Below are 25,505 nucleotides of genomic sequence, written 5' to 3' on the forward strand. Positions count from 1 at the left end.
CAATTACCTCAGATCGTAGGGCAAGTGAGTTACAGGCCCTATCGTTGAGCCTTTTCTCACAATTTGAGGATCCGGTTGTTTTTGAAAACTGATCCAGGATTTCTGCCTAAAGTGGCCAGTATATTCCACAGATCCCAGGACATTGTACTGTCAATCTTTTTGTACGCCAAAGGGTGACCAAGAAAATATTCTAGTCTACCTTGAGGTCACCAAGACCTTTAAAAAGAGACCTTGTTTGTCCTTTTTTTTTTTTTTTTTTTTCAGGTGCACACAAGGGAAAGAGTGCATCTACAGCCACCTTGGCTAGATAGCTTGCTTTATCTATTTCTGAAATTTAAAAAAATGAGTGAAGTTCCTCCACCTTTTTGTCACTGTGCACTCAACAAAAGCCTTATCTGCATCTTGGGCTGAGAGGGCTGGAGCCTCACCAGAACAAATTTGCAGGGCTGCCACATGGTCCAGTTTTTTGACCTTCATTGAACATTATCGCCTGGATCTCCTATCTACTCAGGAGCAGGCATTTGGTTGTTGGGTCATTCAGGCAGTTGTCCCTCCCTAGACTGGTAAGTTCTGGCTCAGGGGCTGTCCTGGAAGACACTTAGAGTAAAGCGGAGTTAGACTTACCGTTAACTCCTTTTCTGAGAGTCTTCCAGGACAGCCGGATTCCCACCCGATTTTGTCTTGAAGGTATGTGTATTGGGCATATGTTTTTACAGGGGCGTCCTACGGTTCTTGAATAATGCCATGGTGCCTGGAGGACCGCCCTTTTTATCTGTTGGGGGTTAACGTGTTTCCTGTCCGGCTAGGAGGCGCCCTAGGTCTCGTGGGCTGTCCTGGAAGGCTCAAAGGAGTTACCGGTAAGTCTAACTCAGCCTTTTCCATAGATGACTCTTTAAAAGCCCCCATATATGCCATCAGTTTAGCATTAGATCGTCTGTTGCCAGATATATTGCTCACTCAGGCGTAACATATTGCAAGTGAGTATTTTTATAGCATTACGTTCTTTCTGGGGCTATGCTCGCCTGGGGACACTAAGGGTCGGAACCGGAAGTGACATCAGATGTCTGTTTCTAGGTCAGCAACAAAGAGTGGACGTCTGTCCCTAACCTCTACCCAGTGGCACCCACAATGTCAGTCCTGGGCCAGCAGATTGTCAAATGGAGCCCAATATACATGGGAGTGTTTGATGTGGTTCCAATCAGGTGTTGGCGCAGCCACCTAAACGCTTCCATTGGATGGGCAGGAGTCAGCTTGTCAAGATATTCAAATTGTGTGTTAAGCCCCAACCTGTACACTGTATGGATCTGAAAGTAAAGGGTTAAAGCGTGTATAAACCAAGCTGCGTCGGTGTCGCCCCCCCAAAAAAAAGTGCGGAGAAGTACTATTGGGTTTTTACTGCAACCACATGAGTACAAGCTCTCCATAGAAAAGTTTAGTGCATGTGTGGGACCCAACTAACGTTTTTTTGACGTGTCTACAGCATGGTTGGTGGTGCTTCACTGGATTGAGAGGCAAGTAAAGGTCATGATGGGGGCACAGTAGCTTGGAAAAAGGAGTAACGGTTGCTGGGAGGGGAGTGGGTTAAAAACATGTGCAGTGTTGACTTTTCACACAACTTTAGTAATGCTGTTTTTTTTTTTTTGTTTTTTTTCTCTCTGCAGTGGTTAAATCATGGGCTGATGTAGTAAAAATTGGTGTTGCAAAAGCTCAAAAGAAAATTGATAAACCTTCCCAGAAGACAGTAGTGGCTACTAAGAAGATTACAAAGAAGAAACCCAAGCCGAAGGTACTAGTTCGCCTTCTTTTAGGGCCTGTGTTTAGTTTATTATATTTGTGTGTAACTCATGCTTTTTGTGCTTCTAGACTCCGAAACGAGTAAAGGATCTGGCCAGCACAGGCCATGCAGATTCTCCTGCAACTATCCTTATTGGAAGAGCTCACACAAGACGATTGACCTTAACTGGATACGTACCAAAGGTGGTCAGAAATGAGGCTGTGAAAGTGATCCCTGCTCACAATGAAAGCTTTACTGGTAAGTAAATGTCTTCCAGACGGCAATGCTGTTGTTCTTGGCTAGTTATTGTAAGTCCAGTGCCATCTTCTATTGATGCCTTCCTTTATCCAAGGGTGCTGTATGACACAGCACACTAGGTCAATTACAACCTGAAGTTTTGTCACATAAGGAAATGCAATTTTTTGTGATCTCACAATCTCATTCATAAAGGCAGCAGTCACTGTTGCCCAGGGCATGTAAGCTGCGGATAGACTTCAGTCTTTATTGCTTGTGTTAAAGTGAGATTGTGAAGTGACATCTTATCTGGTCTACCCTGTTTCCCCTAAAATAAGACCTAGCGTGATTGTCGACGATGGCTGCAATATAAGCCCTACCCCCCAAATAAGCCCTAGTTAAAGTCCTTCTATGTCTTATCAGGGTAGGGCTTATTTTCGGAGAAAGGGGGTGGGGCTTATTTGGGGGGTAGGGCTTATATTGCAGCCATCACCGACGCTCATGCTAGGTCTTATTTTAGGGGAAACAGGGTATATACTGCATGAAGTGCTTCTAACCGCAGTCACTTCTGTTCTAATCTAAGGGTTTACACCATAAACTGGTTTCTGTGGGTGCCCCGTCCTTGTGACTAAGTTGTACCTCATGTTTGAAATATGATAAATGCCTACCTTCCTATTTTAAGATGAGGCCAGGCAACGGTGATGTGCTATAAATAGTTTTTTTTTTTTTTTTTTTTTTTTTTTGTGGCGGTTTGTGTCTCCATTCCCCCCCCCAAACTGTTGTGCATTCTTCTTTGCAGATTAATTCGAACCTGACTATAAGGATATTTAAGCATATTGATTTCAACATTGGCTATAACAAGGTTTGTTTCCATTGTTAGGTATATCTGAGTTATTCATCACACCTGTGAATGCAAATCAGCGGAGAAGTAGCCGAGTTGATGGTTCTAAAGCAGGCACACCAAAGTCAACAGTTGAAATGTCTGTCATGCAGACACCAGAGGAGGCAGGTGAGTTAGAACTGGCATAGTTCGTAAATTCTGTAGCCAATCCAGAAATGTATCTAAATGAAACAGGTTCTGCTCTTGCGCTATTTTTGCATTGTACTTTATTACCAAGCAAGTTGATCTGTTTTGTCACTCTAATTGCGCGTTCATGTGACATGGCTCCCAAACAATATTGACAACCCCCCCCCACAAATAGAGCTTTCTTTTGGTATTTGATCACCTCTGCGGTTTTCTTTTTTTGTTCTATAAACAAAAAAGCAACAATTTTGTATTTTATTTATTATTTTTTTGCTATATCCCCCAAAAATATATACAATTTTTATATATATATATATATATATATATATATATATATATATATATATTATATAAAAATTTATTTTTCCCTCAGTTTAGGCTGTTATGTATTCTACATACTTTTGGTAAAAAAAAAAATCGCGATAAGCGTTTGCGCAAAAGCTATAGCGTCTACAAAATAAAGGATAGTTTTATGGCTTTTTTTTTTTTTATTTATTTATTTTTTTTTTTACTAGTAATGGCGGCGATGCGCGATAACCCCCCCCCCCCCCCCCCCATTTTTAAGACCATTGGCATTAATATAGAGTGATGCTATAAAATTGCATTGATTACTGTAAAAATATCACTGGCAGTGAAGGGGTTAACCGCTGGGTGGGGGGGTGGGCTAGCAGTGACAGGACACTGATTGCTGCACCCGACGACGGGGAGCAGATGATCAGTGTCCTGTCACTAGGCATAATGGGGAGATGCTATTTACATCGGCAGCTCCATGACACAATCGCAGGTATCCCATCGGCGATGGCCCACGGTCACGGAGCTTGCGGTAGGCACGTGCAAGGTGCAAAATTCAAAGTAACGTGCGGATACATTTCTTTGCCAAGCCATGCCATTCTGCCCACGTATATATGCTGACAACGGTCGGCAAGTGGTTAAAAAAAGTATCTTGCCAAAAATCCGTTGAGCTGATAACATCCTGCTATCAGCTCACCGGATCAGTTACCATCGATCCTATCTCTGAACGTACTAACACTTCCATTCTATGTTAGAGGAGAGGTGTTATGTGGTTATAAAACATGTTTGTCTAAGGGTGATCATACTGCTGCTCCAGATACAGTAAGTGAACCCTGTAGTCTCTACGATGGGTGACCACCTCTTCCCCGGGTGAAATTTACTAAAACTGGGCAAGATCACAGCATCTTTAAATGGTTTTTGAAAAGCAATGGTAATAAACTGCAAAGAAAAGGAAATTGAGCCCCTATGGGATAATGTGGTGGTATGCACCAGTCTCTTGCACACGAGACTTAACTTAACAAACTCAAGCAGCGCATTCACCATTGCCTAGGCTTCCATCTTCACCCGGTCTTCCTTTTAGGGTTCACAGGATTCAGACATTTGGCTGAGCTGTAGTGACGACATGGCCTGCAGCACAGCGCTTTGAATGGACGACAGTGTCCATTCAGAGCACAGTGCTCATGCACCAATGATGACACCGGCTGCTACTAAAGTAAATATCTCCTAAATGGTGCACGTTTAGGAGATATTTGCTGTACCTACAGATGAGCCTAATTATAGGTATAAATCAAAGGCTGACTTTAATACTGCTTTAATAAATACTGATGGCATAGCTTTAACTTTCTTTTTCTTTTCTCCCCCAGATGAAATGGTGGTTTCACCATTAAACAGTCGTCCTACAACTCAACGAAAGAGATATGGCAGAGATGCTGTTTCTAGGCTTCTGGAGGTTTCACTGTCTCCAGAATTGAGTAAAGTTAACAGCACCGTGTCTGAAAATGTTGAGCAAGAGGCTTCAAAGTCTACTAGCAAAAAACGGAAATCATTTGGGCTTACAGGGGTGAAGCGCATTATGAAAACCCCAAAACAAAAGGGAAAACCTATTACCGATCCACATGCACTGAGGAAATTATTGAAGACTCCAAAAGAAACGGAATCCACTCAAACATACACCCGTAGATCAGCTAAACTTGATGCGCTTGGCATTGCACAACTTGTTAAAACTGCTAAACAGAAGGGAGAACCTGTGGAAGACTTTTCTGGTGTCAAGAGAATCCTAAAGACTCCCAAACAAAGGGGAGAACCTGTGGAAGATTATATTGGTATCAAGCGCATCATGCGCACACCTAGAGAGAGAGGACAGCCAGTGGAAGATATGGTTGGAATAAAGCGTATAATGAGAACTCCCAAAGTAAGAGGGCAACCTGTAGAGGATATGGTTGGAATAAAGCGCCTAATGAGGACACCCAAAGTGAGAGGGCAACTGATTGATGACATTGACCTAAGTCGCTTAATGAGTACACCTACTGAAAGCACCCAGTCAGCTGAAAATACCCGTCCTATAGAGGAGATTTTTGGCATAAAAAACCTTGTGAAAACACCTCCAAAGAAATCTGCAGCTGAACAGGTAATTCTTGTTGGCGTTCTGCAAAGCTGACAATCTTGTTAAAACAGGGATGAAAGTGCAATTTTAGGCTGGCTCTTTATTGCAGTCATACTGTGAGGTTGATTTAGTGAAACTGGATAGTGTGAAATCTGGTGCCAGCTGTGCATGGTAACCAATCGGCCTCTAACTTGTTCAATTTAATCTTTGACAGAACCTGGAAGCTGATTGGTTTCTTTGTAGAACTGCACCAGATTTTGTGCGCTCTGGTTTTATTAAAGAGGAAGTAAAGCCTAAATAAAAATAGACCCTGCAAGGCAAAGGCATAATGAGCTAGTATGCATGGCATACTAGCTCATGAATAGCTTGCCTGAGATGGAAGCCCCTGACGCGAGCGTCGTCATTCTCCGACCTTGCCATGATGCCCGGAGTGACTTCTGGGTATGGCGGCTCTGGCACTGACTGGCCAGAGCCGCGATGACATCACCCTGTGCATGCACCCAGGGGCCACCATTAACGGCATGATTGCTGTTGGCAGCGGCATGCTTAGTGTTCCGATGTCTATGGCGCATGGACAGCGGTGCCTGTCATTTTGAAAATATCTCCTAAACCGTGTAGGTTTAGGAGATATTTCTTAGACCTACAGGTAAGTCTTACTCTAGGCTTACCTGTAGGTCAAAGTGGTCTTTAGGGGTTGATTTAAAGTGGTTGTAAACCCTTGTGTCTGCAGTGAAACAAGCTGGCATCTCATTTAGAATACACTAAGCTGAACTTTAACAGCTCAGTGTGTATTCTGCACACACCAACACAACGGAATGAATGAACTCCTGTGTGCGTGTGGGAGTTGCATCATTTGACTATTAAAGACCCCTGAAATTCTGGCAATTGGGGAAAAGGTTGGGGAGATGTTGAAGTGTGTGGTTTTTTTTTTTATTGTTCAGAGGTAAGCATTTTCAGAGTTTTTAGTTCTATTTTAATTACTAGAAGAAAAATCTGTACATTTTACAGGATTCTTTGTATGTACAGTGGTGGGAAGCGTTTATTACTGCTTACTTAGATGGTTGTCAGTATTGTCTAACGTCTACAGTCGTTTCTAGCATCTTTTGTGAACGCTTGGAGAAACCACCCATGATCCAATACCTTTTTTGTTGGGCTCACTTTGACTGGGATTTAGAATACATTTATAATTCTAACATTGTGTGGAAGCCCCCAAAGCTCCAAAATGGACAGGAACTTAGGCAGATGTTTACACTATTCAACATGCTATATGGAAATATTACCTATCCGCCAGTCTCATTGAGATGTTTGTTTTTTCCTTATTTATGAATTCATGTCCTATTGGTGTTTTTGCCACAGCTGTTTGAGCTTCAAATAACACTTTCTCTTGTTTCCAGGCTTTGACTATCGATCCCAGAAATGCCAGTGAAGTTTTAAAATGTAAGTATACTTTATAGCTTGATATGGTTAAAGAATTTGAGTGCTGTTTGACTGTTGGCCTACTCAGGGAAAATATTTTATGGTATGTGGCTTTTTATTATAGCTACGGTAGCTGGGTGACATTTTGTATTAAGAGTTGGGCATCTTTGAATGGCTCATATGACAGATTTGTCCTTAAGACTTTCCCTGCTGCAATAAAATTAACCAGGTCTGAAAGCTACTTTCACTGTAGAAAGCACAGTTTTAGAATCGTGTGGTAGTTGGTCCTGTGGCTAGATCAGGGCTCGACAAACCCCGGGCGCCTGGTCGCATTTGCGCCTAGAATTCGTGTCCTGGCGACTGGGGCAACGCTGCTGGGGTATCCCATCTCCATTTGGACCCCCGCCGCGCAATTGCATCGGGCCGCGCCGGCCAGTAATTGAGGCCGCGGCTTTGCGGCCTTCTAAAATCTTTCGGTAGTCTGGCGCCATCTTGTGGTGGATGTAGATATTACACCCTATTCCAATAATGCTAATTCCTAATGGAGTGAAGCTCCCCTGCCTGTTTTTCACTGCCCGCCCATTTCCTTCCCAAAGTGAAGAGAAGGAAGTGTGACACGGTGAGTGTGGTGGCTGGTAAATGGCTTCTCATTATATATATATATATAATTAATTTTTTTATTTATTTTTTTGTAAAAACTAAAAAAAAAAAAAAATATTTTTAATTAATTATCTTTCCCTCACTCGTCTCCATGTCAGGCCAGGGACAGGTCCGGATCGCCGTTACCGACCTGGCTCCTAACTTTTTAAGCTGGCTCCTAGATTCCAAGCAAATTTGTCAAGCCCTGGGCTAGATGTTTAGAGCATAGATCATGTAAGAAAAGATTAGTCAAGCTTATGTAGGAATCCTATGATTAGGTGTTAAAGTGGAGTTCCATACATTTCAAAGTAACTGTGGGTGCCCAGCTGTGGCTTCACAACCGGGCGTGCACTGCACGTTGTAAGTGGCCAGGTAGTCTTCTGGCACCCGTGACGTGCCCCAGAAGATTGTACGGGGGGAGAAGTGAACTTCCACTCTGCGCCAGGAGAGTTAGTGGGAGCTGGGTGCTTGGGCGTGAAGGGGTTAAAGGAAATTGGCACCTGTTCCTCTTAAATTTTTATTTATTTTTTTTCTTAGCTGCTGGAGCAGGCTCTAATACATCTGCAAAGAGAGGAAGACCTTCCAAGCGCCTTTCCCTTCCAGCTGAAACTGATACTGCAGGTATGGCACTTGGCTGTTGTAATTTTATTTCCTGTAAGATAATTATTCCATACATTTGAATTCTGTAAAATCCAGAAAAGAGTGGCAATTTAAAAATTAAAGTCCATTAAAATCTTGCTCTATCTGCTCTACACAGCACAGTATAACTTTTTCAGTGCACTTTTTTTTTGGCCCAGTATTGAAATTTAGAGGTTGGTAACTGGTGCAAGAAATTGCTTAGACTTGCACAATTCTCCGCTATGAGTATTCCATTGCTGGAAAAGTAACAAATGGTTATCCCTTTGATTTTATACGGATGTTGGATAAAGTTCAACTCTTGCTAAATACACAGTTGAAGTACATGTCAATTTTATCTGGCAAAATTGCAAGCTGTCTTGTGATTTGGTTGACTTCATAGTTTTAGCCTCCTGTGTCAAATTTATTTGGATAAGCTTTTACACTTTGCAAGTCCCCCTGCAATTCCCCCTTAGACCCCTTTCACACCACACCGCATCTTGCGTCGGCGGTAAAACGCCGCTATTTTTAGCGTCGTTTTACCGGCGGATTTGCGGCGCATTTCGGCCGCTAGCAGGGCGCTTTTACCCCCGCTAGCGGCCGCGAAAGGGTTAAAACCGCCGGCAATACGCCACAATAGCGGCGTTTTGCCGGCGGCATTACAGCGCTGCCCCACTGATTTCAATGGGCAGCAGCGGTGGAGGAGCGATGTAGTGTGAAAGCCCTCGGGGCTTTCACACTACACACAATGGTGCAGCTTCTTTAGGGCGTTTTGCAGGTGCTATTTCTAACGCTATAGCGCCTGCAAAACGCCCTGGTGTGAAAGGGGTCTAAAGCTTCTGTTTTAATATGTTAAAACTGACAACACTGTTTTGCAGTAGAACCTAATGCTAAATGTATAACATTCCACTCTAATATCTTTTCTGAATGTTATGATCTAAATATCAGTTCTGGCAGCTTCTAGATTTCCCTGAAAGAAGGCTTCATTTCATTTTATCTGTGAATTGGAATGAAATCTGGATCTGTAATTTCATGTCCGATGTATCCCTGTGTGTTTTTTTTTTTTTTTTTTTCGGGTAAATCTTTCAAAATTTCCTTAAACGGCCTTTCTGCTATTCCTAACATGCAGGGAATTTGGAAACGATCCCTGAATGCTTAGATCTGTACAATATTTCTTCAACTTGTATATTATCGCCCACTAATCTTGGTGTCTTTATTTTATTTTTTATTTTTTTTATACAGTGAATGAAGTACAGAAAACTATGGCTGTGGCAGAGTCTGAGATTGCACAGGAATCTGGTGTGCAAAGTATCAGTGAGGTTATTAAATCTGCCCACAAAAAGAAAGGCAGACTATCCAAGAATTTGCCAGCCCCAGTAGCATCTGGTGAGTTAATCGTAAGGTGCTGAATTTGTATTTTTAGCAGTGTATCAGTACTAATTATTTGGATAGATGAAATGCATGTTTTCTCAATTTACAAAGAATAAGAGCCTGTAAGAGTGAATGCAGCATCGGTTCCCTACCTTCAGAGTGTTGGTGACTGTCATTTGCTGTGTGCAGTTCCAGCATTCACTTGAGTGCTGGGGCGAGGGTGAAGGCATCTGACTTGGCTTAGCAGTGCATTGAGAGGCTGTCTGCTGCAGGTGAGGCAGCTGGGTGGATCCCAACATTAAGGTCTGGATCCCTCCCCAATGCCTAGATCGGCTGAGTGACATCAGCTGACAGTGTCTTCTGCATACGGGAATGCAAAACTAAGTGTGCTTCTGTGACCCTGAGGAGATGGTAGGGTCAAAAGAGCTTTGGCTCCTTTCTCCTTTTTTTATTTTTTTAAGCCTGATCATGAAATTTTCAATTAAAAGGGCTGTAAAGACTGTGCTCACAATCTCTGCCAGCTTCTCTGCTAGGATAACATGTACTATAGTGTGTGTGGTGCCCCCTTTCCTGCAAGTGCTCCGCCTCAGTGTAAAGGCACCCAGGCTTTCACACTGGGATGGCTTGAGAGGCACTTTTCAGTTGCCATTTTTAGGGCCAAAACGCCTGAAAAGCGCCCCAGTGTGAAAGGAGTCTTAAGTAAAACCAATCGTGCTGGTGGGGGGACCCTAAAAGAGGGGGTTCGGGGCTGCTCTGTTCAATACTATTGCACAAAACTTGTATTGGGTTATTTAAAAAAAAATCCTTTTTAGATTTTTAATTCTTGGCTGGTTAAATAGGGGGTTGTGTGTATAAGATGTGTGGGGAGAGATGCATACTATAGATAAATGAGATGTATAATCTCTATAATTAGGTGTTTTGTCCTATATTTCCATTAAAGAAATGTATGAATTCTAAAGTTTGAGTTTTGACAGATTTCTAATTGTGTTGTGCACTTGAGACTGAAAATCTGTTTAATATTCCAGAAATGCCTAAGGAATCTGCTGCAATTGTTGAAGCAACCTCGCCTTCTCTAAGAGGAAGACCTAGAGTCACCCCTGAAGTACCAAAGGAGCCTCAAGTTAATGATGGGGATGTGACCTCACCTGGGCGTAGAGGAAGACCTAGAAGCACTGTTCTATCTCTTGTAGCTGACAGCGTAACTTTAAAAGCAGATGAGGGAGCCATTTCACAAATACAATCTGAATCTGTTTCTGATGAGGTAACGTCAGCTTCACGTAGGGGAAGACCAAGAAGTGCTGCTGCAGCTCCTAAGGAATCTGTTACGGAAGTGACATCGCCTTCACGAAGGGGAAGAGCTAGCATAACTGTTGCAAATGAGAGCCTTCCTGCTGAGGAAGTAACTTCACCTACACGTGGAGGAAGATGTAGCGCTAGTTTGAAAGCAACAGAAGCTCATCCAGTGTCTCAGGAGATTACATCACCTACACGTAGGGGAAGGTCTAGCCTACCTGTAGCAGTAACAAAAGATCTAGCTCCTGCTTTGGAGATTACTTCACCGTCACGTAGAGGTAGAACTAGCACAACTTCAGAAGTTGCAAAAGAAGCACATCTGGATTCCCAAGATAAGATTATTTCACCTAAACGTAGGGGAAGAACTAGCGCAACTGAAGCCCCTAGTGAGTCTGTTCCAAATGAGACCTTGACTTCACCTTCTCGTAGAGGAAGATCTAGTACAACTACAGGAGAAGCAAAAGACTCTCTTCAAACTGCTCCTGAGAAGATTACTTCACCTGCACGAAGGGGGAGATCAAGTTCCACTGCAGAAACTACCAAGGAATCTGATACAACTGATGTAAAGATTGCTTCTCCATCAAGCAGTAAAAAATCAAAGGGCACTCCTGAGAAACTTAAGGAATCTCATACAGTTTCTGATACCAAAGTAATGTCACCATCACGCAGGGGAAGGTCTGTAGAAGCAGCAAAGAAATCTGCGCCAGTTAATGAAGTGGCTTCACCCACACGCAGAGTAGGAGTCCAGATAACAGAAACGATACCCAAGGAATTGGACTCTTCTACAAATGAAAAAGTTAATGCCAGAGGGAGACCCCAGAGGGCAGAAGATATTTCCAAAGAATCTGCATCTGTTGCAGCAACAACTCTACAGAGTCGTAGAGGAAGATCCCTAGACCCTGTAGAACTACCCAAGGATGCTACTAAAGAACCCGCCTCTGAGGTTGCTTCATCCCGTAGAGGAAGGCCTAAAGCTTCTACAGAATTACCCAAAGAGTCTGCGATAACTGAAGAAGCACCTACGACTCGCAGAGGAAGAGCAAAAATCCCTGCAGATGTTCCTGAAAAAGTTACCGATGTATCTCAGACTCGTAGAGGAAGGCCTAAAGCTAAAACTGATATTCCTGAAGAGTCTGTTTCATCTGCAAGTGAAGACCTAACGTCTACACGCAGGGGAAGACCTAAAGCTGCATCAGTGATTAAAGAGCCTGTTTCAGCAGAGAGTGGTGACGTAACCTCTCCTGCACGCAGAGGAAGAACAAAGGTTGTAGAAGAACATAAAGAGCCTGTTCCAACAGCAAATGAGGTTGGCTCTCCTACACGCAGAGGAAGATCTAAGACTACAGATATTCCTAAAGTGCCTCTACCAGCAGCCGATGTAACTTCACCCACCCGAAGAGGAACAAAGCTTTCAGAGCAACCTAATGAGTCTGTTCAAGCAGCAAGTGATGTAACTTCCCCAGCACGCAGAGGAAGAGCTAAAGCTGCAGCATTGGTTAAAGAGCCTGTTCTAAAGGAAAAAAGTGATGTAACCTCTCCTGTACGCAGGGGAAGAACAAAGGTTGCAGAGGAGAAAAAAGAGCCTGCTCCAGCAGCAAGTGATGCAACCTCTCCTACACGCAGAGGAAGAGCAAAGCTTACAGAGCCTCTTCCTGCAGCAGCTGATGCAACCTCCCCCACCAGCAGAGGAAGAGCAAAGCTTTCAGAGCAACCTAAAGAGCCTGTTACAGCATCAAGTGATGTAACTTCTCCTACACGCAGAGGAAGACCTAAAGATAAAGAGATTCTTCAAGAGCCTGTTCCAGCAGCAGGTGATGTAACCTCTCCCATCCGCAGAGGAAGAGCAAAGGTTGCAGAGGAGCAAAAGGAGCCTGTTCTAGCAGAAAATGTAACCTCCCCTATACGCAGAGGAAGACCTAAAACTACAGATCTTCCTAAAGAGCCTGTTCCAGCGGTAGGTGAGGCAACCTCCCCCACCCGCAGAGGAAGAACAAAGCTTTCAGAGCAACCCAAAGAGCCTGTTCCAGCAGCAAGTGATGTAACCTCCCCCACACGCAGCGGCAGAACAAAGCTTTCAGGGAAACCCAAAGAGCCTGTTCCAGCAGCAAGTGATGTAACCTCCCCCACACGCAGAGGAAGAACAAAGCTTTCAGAGCAACCCAAAGAGCCTGTTCCAGCAGCAAGTGATGTAACCTCCCCCACACGCGGCGGAAGAACAAAGCTTTCAGGGAAACCCAAAGAGCCTGTTCCAGCAGCAAGTGATGTAACCTCCCCCACACGCAGAGGAAGAACAAAGCTTTCAGGGCAACCCAAAGAGCCTGTTCCAGCAGCAAGTGATGTAACCTCCCCCACACGCAGAGGAAGAACAAAGCTTTCAGGGCAACCCAAAGAGCCTGTTCCGGCAACAGGTGATGTAAGCGTACCTACACGCAGAGGAAGAGCTAAAGCTACAGGCGTAGCTGAAAAAAATGTTCCAGACATTGCAGCAATATCACCTCCACGCAGTGGAAGACTCCAAAACAGCGAAGCAAGCAAAGAATCTCTTCAAGTTACCGCTGAGGTCACGTCGCCTAAACTTAGAGGAAGATCTGCTAGGTCTACAGAAAGTAAGCCTTTTTCTTTTCACTTAACCTTTATTAAAATAACTGTTCTGGTTCATTTCTGGTGGATGGGAACTTGCTATGGGCAGCATAGTTTTAAGACCTTTAGTGCTAAAATAAACATGTAAAATGAATTGACCCCTGTATGGATTCTGTAGCTTTTGTTCAGTCTGATGGCTTGTTTTGTATTAAACCAACCCCCCCCCCCCCCCCCCCCCCTTTTTTTCAATATTCACTTTAGAAAAAACAGATGTTTCAGAAACGCAGGATGATGCAGGAATTATGGCCAAAACAGATAAAAGATCCTTCAATCGCCAGACTGCTAAAAACCGTAAACAGACTATTGAAGAGCTACCACAAGCGGCAGAAGTGTCTCAGCCAGTGGAGTCTAACACCACAACTGTACAGTCGTCTGCTCCACCACGAAGAGGCAGAGGAAGAAAAGCTGTCCAAAATGAGCCACCTACAGTTGCTGGAGGTAAACTTGTGTTCAGATTTTCTGTTTTTATTGCACCAATATACTCAGTGTTTGAGAGCCTGATCCCTCTTTGTGTTTATGTATTCAAATGGTAGGTGTTTGCAAACAAGGTGTATATCAGGGGTATTGAATAAAATTAATAGAGGTCAGATTAGTAAAATTTTCTTCCAGGCGAGGTCTGACTCGCAGTTTTGTGCAATAACTCAGATTCTTTACTTCACAGCCCAGGTGTGCCGGTGTTTTCTGCTGGGAAAGTCCTGGCACCTTTTTAAAATACAGCTGCATGGGAAACTGCATGATGAGTTTTTACCATGTAATTTCCATGTGCTGGAAATTGCACCTTGTATTTCAGTGCATTTAAAGCGGTAGTTAAGCAATTTTTTTTCACTTTGACCTACAAGTAAGCTTAACAAGGCTTACCTCCTGTACGGTTTAAGAGATGTTCCCTTTGCACACGCAGCTGCTAAGTTCCCCGTCGAAGTTTTGGCAGATGCCCTGCCGGAAAGAAGTCTCCCACACGCATGCGTGGGGGGTGACGACCTCGCGGCTCCGGCACTGTGAGTGGAAGACAGGCAGAGGGTATATGTAATTCGGTGCATACTAGCTCATTATGCCTTTTGCCTTGCAGGTTTAGAAAAATTAAAATCTGCAGATTTACTACCGCTTTGAGTCAGTAGTTTTCTGTGCAGCTGCTTGCCCCCCTTTCACATGTTGCTCACACACAGTATTGCCCCCTTTCACATATACAATAAAGGGGTTGTAAACCCCTGATTTTTCACCTTAATGCATCCTAGGCATTATGGTGAAAAAAATTGTTTGGGGCCCACTCTGTGCAAAACGAGCTTTACAGTGGAGGTAAATGACATGTTTAGCAAAAAATAAAAGGATTTTTTTTTTAAACAAGACTGGAAATTTTGAATAACAAACTTTTTCATAGTTTGGTATAAAATTTTGCAAACAGGTAATTTTTTATTTTTTTTTCTCCTTTACTGATGTGCGCCTGTGAGGCTGCACTGATGGATGGCACTGGTGGGCACGTCGCTAATCGGTGGCGATGTCCAATCCTTCCATGAATCTAGTGCACTTCTATCTTATCTATTAGCTGATAATACTGCACCAGAATCGTAAACAGTTCCTTACCCCATTGACTGCTCTATTGCAGAGCACCTCTCCTTGTGTTCTGTAGTCAAAACAAGGAAGTGTGGCCTTGGTTGACAATGGTGCTCCTTCATAAGTAGGGTATGGTGAGTACACACCTAGGACAGACTGTTACTGGCAGGATAACCAGAACAATTGGCAGGTCTGTTTTCATGCAGGTTTTTTTAATGACTGCTACGTTATAGATGGCGTTTTTATCTGGGGTTTCTTTGCTAACTGCTTTTTGTGTCATTCCTCCCCCCCTTTTTTAGATGTTGCTGACCCTAAACCAGAGGAACTCAAGTTGGGAGCAAGACGCAGAGGCCAGTCCAAGAATTTGGATGAAACATCGCAGGAAACTGATGTTCCTGACCATGCAAAGAGTCCAGTAGCTAAATCTGATAAAAGATCATCCAAGCTTCAGAAAGATATACAGCCTGAACTTCCTGTTGAGGAGCCAACTAAGAACATACGTGGTAGGCAGAGCAGAACTGCTCAGAAGCTTGACGCTGCAGAGACCAGCATAGCAGAAGTTACTAAAACCACAGTTTCCCCTCAGAAGAGAACTCCGGCAAAGGGGAGGTCCAGAACAAGAGAAACCAGTGATGTGCCAGTAGAGGAGCAAGAACAGGACTCTAGACCTCCAGTACCCAAACAAAGAGGAAGAAGAAAAAATGAGAGCGCAAATGAGACTCCTCAGGTGCAAACTGAATCTAGAGCCACCCGGGGTAAGAGGGGCTTAGCCGACAGTGAACAACCTCAACCAGTTGAAATTAAAGGAAAGAAGACGAGGGGCAAAGCTTCAGCCGAGCAGAGTGTAAGTGAAGAACGGCTTTCAAAAGCAAAATCTGTACAATGGCACCCTCTGCTGACCACTGATGAAAATGCAAAAGGAACAGATAAAGTTGAAGAAACCGAGGCTCCTACCCGTGCTAGTAAGTCTAGGGGTAGAACGAAACCTGACACATCGGAGCCCGTCCCTGCGAAAAGATCCCGTAGAGAAAATGCTGAAGCCAAATCTGTACCGCCAGCTATCTCAGAAGCCAATACTGGGTCCAGTGTTGCTGATGTTTCTGCTAGTAAAGGAAAGAGAGGCAGAAAGCCTGCAATACCTCAGGAACAGGTGGAGGAAGACAAACGTTCAGATAAACAATCTTCCTCTGAGGCAGTGAAGTCTTTGAGTAAACAAGCTTTACATCCAACTCGAGGAAGAAAAGCAGCAGCATCTAGCAAAGCTGTGGACAGCGAGAACAATGAAGTAGATACTACTGTTGTGTCAGCTTCAAGAGGAAGGAGGGGCACTGCAGCCAGCATTACACCTGCAGAGGGCACAAACCAATCTCCAGCTGAACACAAAACCCAGAAAAAAGGTCTTTTGGCTAAAAAGAGCAGCAATGAAGCAGAAGAGGTGGCGGCAAAACCAGCAAGAGGTGTAAAAAGGAGAAATTTGGCAAATGAAACCCCAAGCAATGACACTGCCACGGCTAACCATGCAGACACAGAGAATGCCCCTTCTGTTCATGGAAAAAGAAATACGAGGAATACAAAGGCAGAAAAAGAGCAACCCACTAAAGAATCTTCAGTAGAAAAACGAATGGTCAGTTCCCCAGCAAAAAGAAGGAAAACGGGTAAGGAAGCATTGCTACAAAACGTGTATATAGGTGGGGGTCGGCTACTTTTTAAAACGTGTGACAATGACCTATAGCAGCTAGCCAGGTTTTCACTAGCTGATTTGAGTAAATTGAGTTACTATAAATTGATGCATCTTACAATTTTCCTGCCTTTAAAAAAAAAAAATACACACACCCAGAAATAAAAATACGCACACCACACATTTTTAAACTAATCTGGCCTTAACACTTCTCTAAGGTAACATATTTTTAAATACAAGAACCTTATGTGGCTTCAAAGTCCCTTTGTGAGTCTTCATATTGATCCCTGTAGAGGCCCTTTTAATTTTAGGGGGATTCACACTTGTGTGAATTGTATACTGGTTTACCCCGCGTCCAATTCACATGACAGTGTGACCGGCTCTCATTGGAGTCAGTTCACACATCTCCGGGGCGGCCGTAAAGCGCACAGCAGAAGGGTCCTGTATGTCTTTGGCTCTGTTTCAGGTCTGATTTCAGGCAAAAATTCAGACTTGAAACCCTGACCCCTGCTGTGCCCCGTGGCCGCACGTAGTGTGAACCCAGCCTTAGGCCAATGCTGCATATGGGACCTTGATGTCTGCCCAAGTTAAAGTGAAGCCCCCCCCCCCTCCCCTTCAGTGATTCATGTTGCTGTCACATGCCAGAACCTGTATTGTTCACTGATGGCTGTGCCTCCCGCATTAAAAGGGGTTTTGCCAGGGTCTTAAAATTGACATTATGTGCTACAATATAATGGTTTAGGTGATTAAATTTAATCTGTCACTGCCCATTCAGTCTTATTCCTCACCTAGAGCCATTCATTGTCTTAGTTGCGCTCCTTCATAGCTACTTTGCACTGCTACAAATATCTTGCACTTCTCAGTATGAGGGGAGCATGGGGTATGCATCTATAGTCAAATCGATACCACAATGCTCTGCTTCCAATTGTCGAAGATTGCTGGGGTCTGGGACAACAGGCTTTTTTTTTTTTTTTTTTTTTTTTTTTTTTTTTAGGACAGGTTAATGAATTCAGCCACATGATCAATATGGTTAGTGAGCTATTTTTTTTTTGGGTGTTTTTATATAATGTGTTCTATGTTTTTCTCTTGCAGAGGCAGCTACCAGTGTGACTACAACAAGAGGGAAATCAAAACAGACATCCGAACGCGTAGAAGCAGCTGTAGTAACAAAAGGCAGAGCAAGCACACGCATTCGAAAGTAATCCAGCAATCCACCCGCTCTACAGATTTGTAAAATAGATTATATATTCTCACCTAGTGATAGATCAGTTTAAATCTTTTTGTAAGTGGTTTTAAGAAATCTTAATGTTTTTAAATTCTATAGCACTGCTTTTTTTTTTCATCGAAATTGTACATTTTTATATTCTAAAAATTTTTTTTTTTAATCTTATTTTGTCATAAAAGCTTACACATAACTGTGACTGGAAATTTGGAACGGCTTTTTCTTTCCCAGATTCATTTAACATGGTTTTATTTGCTATGTGTTAGGTTGGTGTACATGTCGGATAAGTTGCCAGTCTTTTTTTTTTTATATATTATGTGTGGTTTATAATAAAATATTGGAATGATTCTAGTCACATTTCTATTTCCCGTTGCTCCAATGCGATGCTGCGAGATTGTATTCAGATCATTCCATTCTCTGGCTGTCTGTATTATAACTTTTGAGCCAAATCACAGATGTCTTAAGTATTTGTTGTGGACCTCATATCAAAGTATTTAATTCTTTTTTTTGTAATATATCTAAAAGCATTTTTGTTTTTACCACAATAGCTGATAAAGTGCGGTGTTAATGTTTTTTGTTAAGCTGTTTACTGCTGTGTGATGGAAAGCTAAAGCACCATAAGAATTTTTTTTTTTTACAAAGTCCAAAAAAAGCTAAAAAATAATAATTTCCGTCCAGATTTATGTAATTGTGGCAGCTTGTGCTTTTTTTGCCTTATTTTAAACGTTTCTAATCGTACAACTCGATACATTTCTGAAGGGTCGAAAAATGTTAGAGAAACTTTCCTTTTTTTTTTCCCCCTCCATCTGGGTAGCCATGTTGTATTTTTGAACTGTTATTCATGGGCTGCAGCCAAGGAAATGGTTTTACATGAATGTTTTTAACATGAAGTGCCTCAGCAATTTTTATACACATGATTAATTCATAATACAATATGGCTACCTTGTGGTTTTTAGATGAGCAGTGTTCAGATGTTTTAATATTTCGTTTGCATTTTTATGTGATTCCCTTCCCCAACTGGTGGTTTAGGGTATTTTATACTCTTCTGCATGAAATTGCAGTACCTACAAAATGTCTGTCTTGGCCTTAAATCAACCATGGGCTATTATTCAGCAGAAGAATAATTTTGTATTTTTGGCCTAAACATTAGTGTAAGTAATTTGAGAAGTGACCCAAGTCCAGTATGGTTACTTACCTCTGTACAACCAATGCTCAGGTGATTCTGGGTCATGTTCACAGGCGCCTTCAGGTGGACCTGCAGCGAAGCCTTAATGTTTTCAGGCATGGCTGCAGAAAGGGTAAATATGGTCAGGACCCAGAAAAATGCAATCTTGGCATGAGTTTTACTGGTACAGGATACAAAATGGGCATAGGCTCATAGGAATGTAAGATCCCCCAGCTACTGGGGTGTACTTTATAGCACGCAGTCTGATATACATTTACTGTAACCAGCAGTTGGTAACTTGATTGCTGTGTCTTAAGATACAGTAAACTGTTGCAGCTTGTTCAACTGTGGCTGATAAAAGCTGGGGACCTCTTGAATATGTGAATGTAAAAAAAATTAAGAATTTTTTTATTTTTTTTGATGCCTTGCTGAAAATAATTTGCTAACTTTTGGTAAAAATGAAATCTTGCCAGCCTAGTTAATGATTAGGACTGGGCCAGCTCATGCTATTGCCACCATGGGTGATCATGCAACTTGTAGCTCTGAAGCAGTTGGGTTATAATTCAGTTTTTTGCTGTAAGATCAAAACCAGTAACCTGAATCTCTATTTTAAAGCCTTTCACGGAATGTAAAAAAAAAAAATAGGTGGAACTCCACCAGTAAAGGATTGTACAGTCTTTTGTATCAGAATGTTGCATTTTGTGTTTAATGCCAAATTTTACATATCCTGTAAGACGGATTCTCTATCAAACATGATTTGTAAACGCTCAACAATAAATTATATTTTCTGGATTTCAGTACGTGGATTTTTTAATGCATTGTTTTTTTTTTTTTATTTTTATTTTTTTTTTATGCCTAACCACTTGTCTGGTATTGCCTTTTTTTCTAGTAACACGTCCACTCCACTGTTGGTTTGTAAAGTTTTATGTACTAATTACAGTGATGTGGAAAATTGGCTATCAATGTACTCAGGTAAGTGAATTCTGCAAGGCGATTGAGCCTCCTTGATGGGCTGGGGTCATGAAGTTCTACTAAGATCTCTTTACTTGCAACATTAAGGCCAAAACCATAAATCTACCTATCATTTACAGCGGAGTTCTGCCGAAAAAAATTAAGTCTGCAGCTGCTGACTTTTAATATTGGTACGTTTACCTGTCCAGGGTGCCCGCAATGTCCTCACCCAAAGCCGATCGGTCCCTCTGCTCCGTAGTGCAAGCACCGGCATCTTCAGTAGGGGGATTGGAAAGTGAACCCTTGCGGCTTCACAGCCTGGTTCCTTACTGCGCATGTGCGTCCTCCCTGGTTCCTGTTGTCTTCTGGGACCTGTGTGTCTCCCAGAAGACAGCTTGGGGGGGGGGGGGGGTGGATGAGCCAGACATGCAGTAGATCTCTGCGGCAATCTATTGCCGGAAGTGGGAGTAAATACCTGTATCAGACGGGTATCTGCTCCCACCTGAAAGGTGCAAAATCTGGGCGGGGGGAGCGGGCTGGAAAAGCGGTAGTTCCTTTTTTCAGTATAACTCTGCTTTAAATGTGGTGGTCCTGGTTAGGAAGTGTTGGCTCCTCCAACTGTTTTCATTCAGTGGTCGGCTGCTGTGTTTAGACATCCTCTCCCAATCAAATTGTGTAACCACCTGGACTAGGTGTCAGTCATTACAACACCCAACCACCCCCTTTTTAAACACCTGCCCAGTAACAGACCTGTATTGGACTGCCTATGTTCTGGATGATGGAGCACAGGGCCACCTTTGGACAGCATTGTTAGTTTAGGTGGATGGGAGTGTTAAATACACTAACAAATTGAAGCCATATGTCGGCTAACATTTTGTAAGTTACAGAAAACTGTTTTGTTCCTAATGTGGTGAAGGTTTTACGTAAAAACTGATCATTTGTAAACGACCATCACAAGCTGAAAAATGTTTGCTTTTGCGTTTGATACCGTTTTGAGTCCTGTCTGCAATTTTTTTTACACACATTAAAAATCAGCAATTTTGTTAGAAAATTACCTGGAACCCATAAGCATGAAACAATTTGTGAAAGCAGGGTGGAAGGTGACCCTTCTCACTATAGCATGTGTGATTGAGTGGCTGTAGAGCAGTGGTTCTCTACCTGGGGGTCGAATTATTTGCCAGGGATCCCTGAAGTCTGCACCGCTCTCCCAGCCTCTTTGTAGCCACCCAGCTGGGCTGTTCCTGGAGCCTGTGACTAGAATTCTGCTGGCTGGTGAGGAATGCAAAGTGGGAGGGGCTGGAGGAGAACAGCAGTGACACCTATGCTGAAATCAGGAGATGAGTCACCACAAAGTCAGAGACAGTGAATAACGCACTACCTGTGATTATAGTTGCCATTTAAAAGTCTCACTACAGTTCTCAGAGCAGCAGATGACCTTGATCAAGAGCACCTAAGTTGGGTGATCAGAAATTCCCCCATCACCACTCATCCCATTCCCCCCCCCACATACACCACCAAGGAGTAAGAAGACACAAAAATAGAGAACACATGGGAGGGGGAAGAACAAGGGAAAAGAATAAGACTGCTTTTGGGGGGGGGGGGGTGTGAGACCCAAGAAATTATGATGGATAGATAAAAGGGAAAGTGGTACATCCTAAAATGAACCCTAAGGGGTTTTAATATTGTGCTAATGGAAGGTGCTCAGGGAGTGCTAAATGTCTGTGGGTTAGGAGTGCAAATTACTTGCCTTGTGTGACAACCCACACTATGAAAATTTTACTGTTGGGGGGGGGTCCCCACAACTTGGGAAATTTTATCAAGGGGCCATGGCACTAGAAGGTTGAGAACCACTGTTGTAGAGTCTTCCAGATCAATATTGCAGAACAGATTTGTTTTTTTGGTTGTTGGATATCTCCCCTCCAGTGGGAGTTAGTTTCAGCAATCAACTCTTCTATGTTGCGTTCTTGCAGCGCGCGTGTGTGTAATATATTCCCCCCCCAGGAGGTTTTAGGGGACTGCAGCCAAACTCAGAAGACATTTGGCAGGCCCTCAAAGTTGCTTTGTGCACTAGATCCTGCTTTGTGTCCACCTTGGCTAGTTGTGGATAAGGATGAGCCGAACACCCTGCAGTTCGGTTTGCACCAGAAATGAAAAAAATGCGTGGGTGTCCCACCAAAATCCATGCCAGGCCCTTACCCGAGCAAGCAACCTTGCAGGAAAAGAGGGGGATGACAAGAGCTGCCCCCAAAGAACCTTGTCCCCATGTTAATGGGGACAAGGGCCACAACCCTTGCCCAGTAGTTGTGGGGGGCTTATCGGGAAGCCCCCTTTAATAAAGGGACCCCTAGATCCTGCCCCATTTCACAAAAATGGTAAAAAAAAAAAAAAAACACTTTGGGACACATCCTTTATTAACCACCGCCGCAGTTTTACGTCTGCTGTTTTGAAGGTGGATATCATTGTTTTCCCCTTCATCGCATGGTCCGCTACAAGGTTAAAGGGGGGATTTGCCGCAAAATCTTATCAGCGGCTGGATAGGGCTCGCCCACCGCTGCTTACTGGAATGGTCAGCCGTGGCGGAAGTAATTGCGTCCTGTCACTAGCTGGGTATGGAGTCTAGTGAGGGGAAGATTATTTTTTATTGCATTTTAATCTAAATATGAGATTGAGGTCTTTTTGACCCCATATCTCATATTTAAAAGTCCTGTCATGCCTTTTTCTATTACAAGGGATGTTTACATTCCTTGTAATCGGAATTAAAGTGACAATTTAAAAAAAAAAGCGTGTACTCGGGTTTCCGCTCGGATACTTTTCCCATAGAAAGAGGAACTAGACAGGGCTGTCCCCTTTCTCCCCTTATTTTTGCTTTGACTATTGAGCCCCTCGCGGCTTTAATTAGAGCCTGCCCGGATATAAAGGGACTAGAAATGGCTTCTACTTCCCATAAGATTTGCCTATTTGCTGATGATGCACTCCTTTTTGTGATATCCCCTCGAACAACGCTTCCGAACCTTATCCCTATTTTAGATAAATTCGCAACTATTTTGGGCCTGGAAGTCAATCAGCAGAAATCTAAAGCTTTGAATGTGTCTCCCCCGCCCCTAGCATTGGCCCACGTACAAAATAGCTTCCCCTTTCTCTGGTCCACTTCCATACTTGGGTCACCGGTCAGCTTTACACCTAACTGCTCTCTTTCGGGCTAACTACCTCCCCATGTTATCACACCTAACCTCACTGTTAGAGTCCTGGAAATCTCTTTGTGTATCATGGTTGGGTAGAATAACGGCTGTCAAAAGGACTCCTCTACCTAAACTCCTCTACCTGTATAGAGTTCTCCCGATCCCGGTTCCCTCCTACTTTCACTGAATTGTACAGTCTCGGGTATTCAAGTATATATGGAGTCCAATCAAGCCCAGGGTTCCGAGATCCGTTCTTCTCCGTGATAGATGCAGGGGTGGTCTTGGTATACCAAACTTTACTCGCTACTATCAAGCTGCCCAATTGGCTCAGGTCACCCTATTCCATGCAACCAGCGAAATCCCCCTATGGGTCAGTTTGGAGGCGATCAAGCTATATCCCCTACTGATAACGAATATACTATGGATTCCGTCCTCAGCTCGTGGCCCCATAACTAACCCAATCACAAGTCACTTGTTAAAGCTATGGGACAGGTTGCGTGGCCCCTATAGGTTGATCTCTCCACATTCCCCCTTTACTTTCCTTTTTTGGCCACCCCCTGTTCTACCCTGCCTTCACAGGACCTGGGTCTTTTCGCTATTGGTCTCAAACTGGCCTTCACAGAATACTTGATCTTGTCACTAGTACCTCTCTTAAACCCTTCTCGGTTCTTCAAGCCCAAAGCTGATTACCCTCGACTGAAGCCTTCCGGTACCTCCAAATAGTCCACTTCTTCAGGACAATGATTGGTTCTTGCTCCTCTCTTGCAAGTATGTCTTTCTTTGAAAAGATATGCTCCTTGGACCCCCACACACCGGGTATCATCTCAGCCATCTATACCCAGCTAACCACCCTCTCGCCCGCCCTTCCTCTCTATGCTGCGCAGTGGTCCAAGGACTTGTAACTGACTCTTGATGCGGAGGACTGGTCTCAAATATGGACCAATACCAAATCATCCACCCAAAATGTAGTGGCTCTGGAGGCTAACTATAGAGTGCTCATGCGTTGGTATCTGGTCCCTGCTAGGATCTCCAAATTTCTACCAAATTATTCGCCGGCATGTTTCCGAGGCTGTGGAGAGAGGGGTACACATGCCCACATCTGGTGGACGTGCCCGATAGTGCAACAATTCTGGCTAGCAGTATTTAAAATGGCTTCCACATTACTCCACGATGCCCTAGCTCCTGACCCAGCCCTTGCATTCTTAAATCATATACCAGGAGACTATACCAAATCCCAATGCTGCCTTCTTCTTCAGTTGACTACGGCTGCGAAGCAGACCATCGCCAAAGCCTGGAAAACCCGAATCTACATATAGCTGAAACTAAAAACAGTGTAACCCGAGCCATGATCCATAGCAAGATTGAGGCAACATTACTGCATCGTGCCCCTCATCATTCTCGAATTTGCACCCCTTGGGTGGACAACTTTCTTCCTCCAGACTTTGAAACAAGCCTCCTTGTGCCATAAACTCAGTCCACCCTGAAATTGAATAGTCTGATGGCCCTCTGGGGCCCCGTGTGGTCCCACCGACACGGACTCTCTCTGTCCCCCTTCCTATTGCTATGTCTTTTCTTCCCGCTTTGTCTCCCCCCTCCTCTCTCTCATCTTAGACAATTTGTAGCCATAGGCTAATTGTGTTCCTCGTGTCACGAACAAGGTCCTTCGGTTGACTATCCCCCTTGCCCTGCATTTTCTTCTGTCCCTACAACGTTGGTTTACTGTTTTACGTTGATGTTGGGTGGGGGGTTCTCCTCCTTTTAACTGGATGTCCTCTTAGCGAATGCACTAGTATGTTCCCTTGCTCCAACCTAGGGTGCGCTAACAATGTGTTTAGTGTCACTATTTTAAAAGTCAGCAGCTGCAGTGTTTGTAGCTGCTGGCTTTTAAAAAAAAAAAAAAAAATGCGGACTCCCGCTTTAAAGACTTCCAGGAATGCTATGAAGAATGGAAAAATTGCTGGGAGTGTTGTGTACCTTCACAAGGGGCATACTTGGAAGGATACTAATGTTTAATTGTAAAGTTTTTCAATAATAGAATTTTTAAAATATCATTCTTCTTACTTTCTGGACACACCTCATATATGTTGCTGAAATAACAAAAATGTTCTAAAAACGAATCATCCTAACATAAATATGAAACAAATGGATTTAATTAAAACCGAAAAGAAATACATTTTTCCATCATTGATAGGGAAATTGCATATTTTCTATGGCTCACAATATCTAATAATGAATTCTAAATTTGGTTAATGGGCCATACAAAACATAAAAAAGCCTCTAATATCCCGGTTTTTCTGATTACTTTGGATGACTTTCACCAAAGGAATGTGTGATTGTAAACTGACCAAGTCCTTGCATTAT

General features: G+C 43.3%; 1 protein-coding gene across 1 annotated transcript in view; it reads left to right on the forward strand.

Moving 5' to 3' along the window:
• The window catches only part of MKI67 (marker of proliferation Ki-67), a 45,261-nt gene extending 25,450 nt beyond the window's left edge, over positions 1-19,811 (forward strand). Inside the window, exons 10-20 of the mRNA XM_077455514.1 lie at positions 1,662-1,786; positions 1,864-2,032; positions 2,889-3,017; positions 4,688-5,451; positions 6,822-6,864; positions 8,020-8,103; positions 9,340-9,483; positions 10,494-13,367; positions 13,603-13,839; positions 15,249-16,604; positions 17,720-19,811. Coding sequence (XP_077311640.1) covers positions 1,662-1,786; positions 1,864-2,032; positions 2,889-3,017; positions 4,688-5,451; positions 6,822-6,864; positions 8,020-8,103; positions 9,340-9,483; positions 10,494-13,367; positions 13,603-13,839; positions 15,249-16,604; positions 17,720-17,829 — 6,035 coding nt within the window. The 3' untranslated portion in view covers positions 17,830-19,811. The remainder of the gene's footprint in view (positions 1-1,661; positions 1,787-1,863; positions 2,033-2,888; positions 3,018-4,687; positions 5,452-6,821; positions 6,865-8,019; positions 8,104-9,339; positions 9,484-10,493; positions 13,368-13,602; positions 13,840-15,248; positions 16,605-17,719) is intronic.
• The last annotated feature ends 5,694 nt before the right edge of the window (positions 19,812-25,505 follow it).

This window comes from Lithobates pipiens, unplaced genomic scaffold (assembly GCF_037356315.1).
Source record: "Lithobates pipiens isolate NorthernLeopardFrog02 unplaced genomic scaffold, aLitPip1_a1.2 Scaffold_25, whole genome shotgun sequence".
Lineage (NCBI taxonomy): Eukaryota > Metazoa > Chordata > Amphibia > Anura > Ranidae > Lithobates > Lithobates pipiens.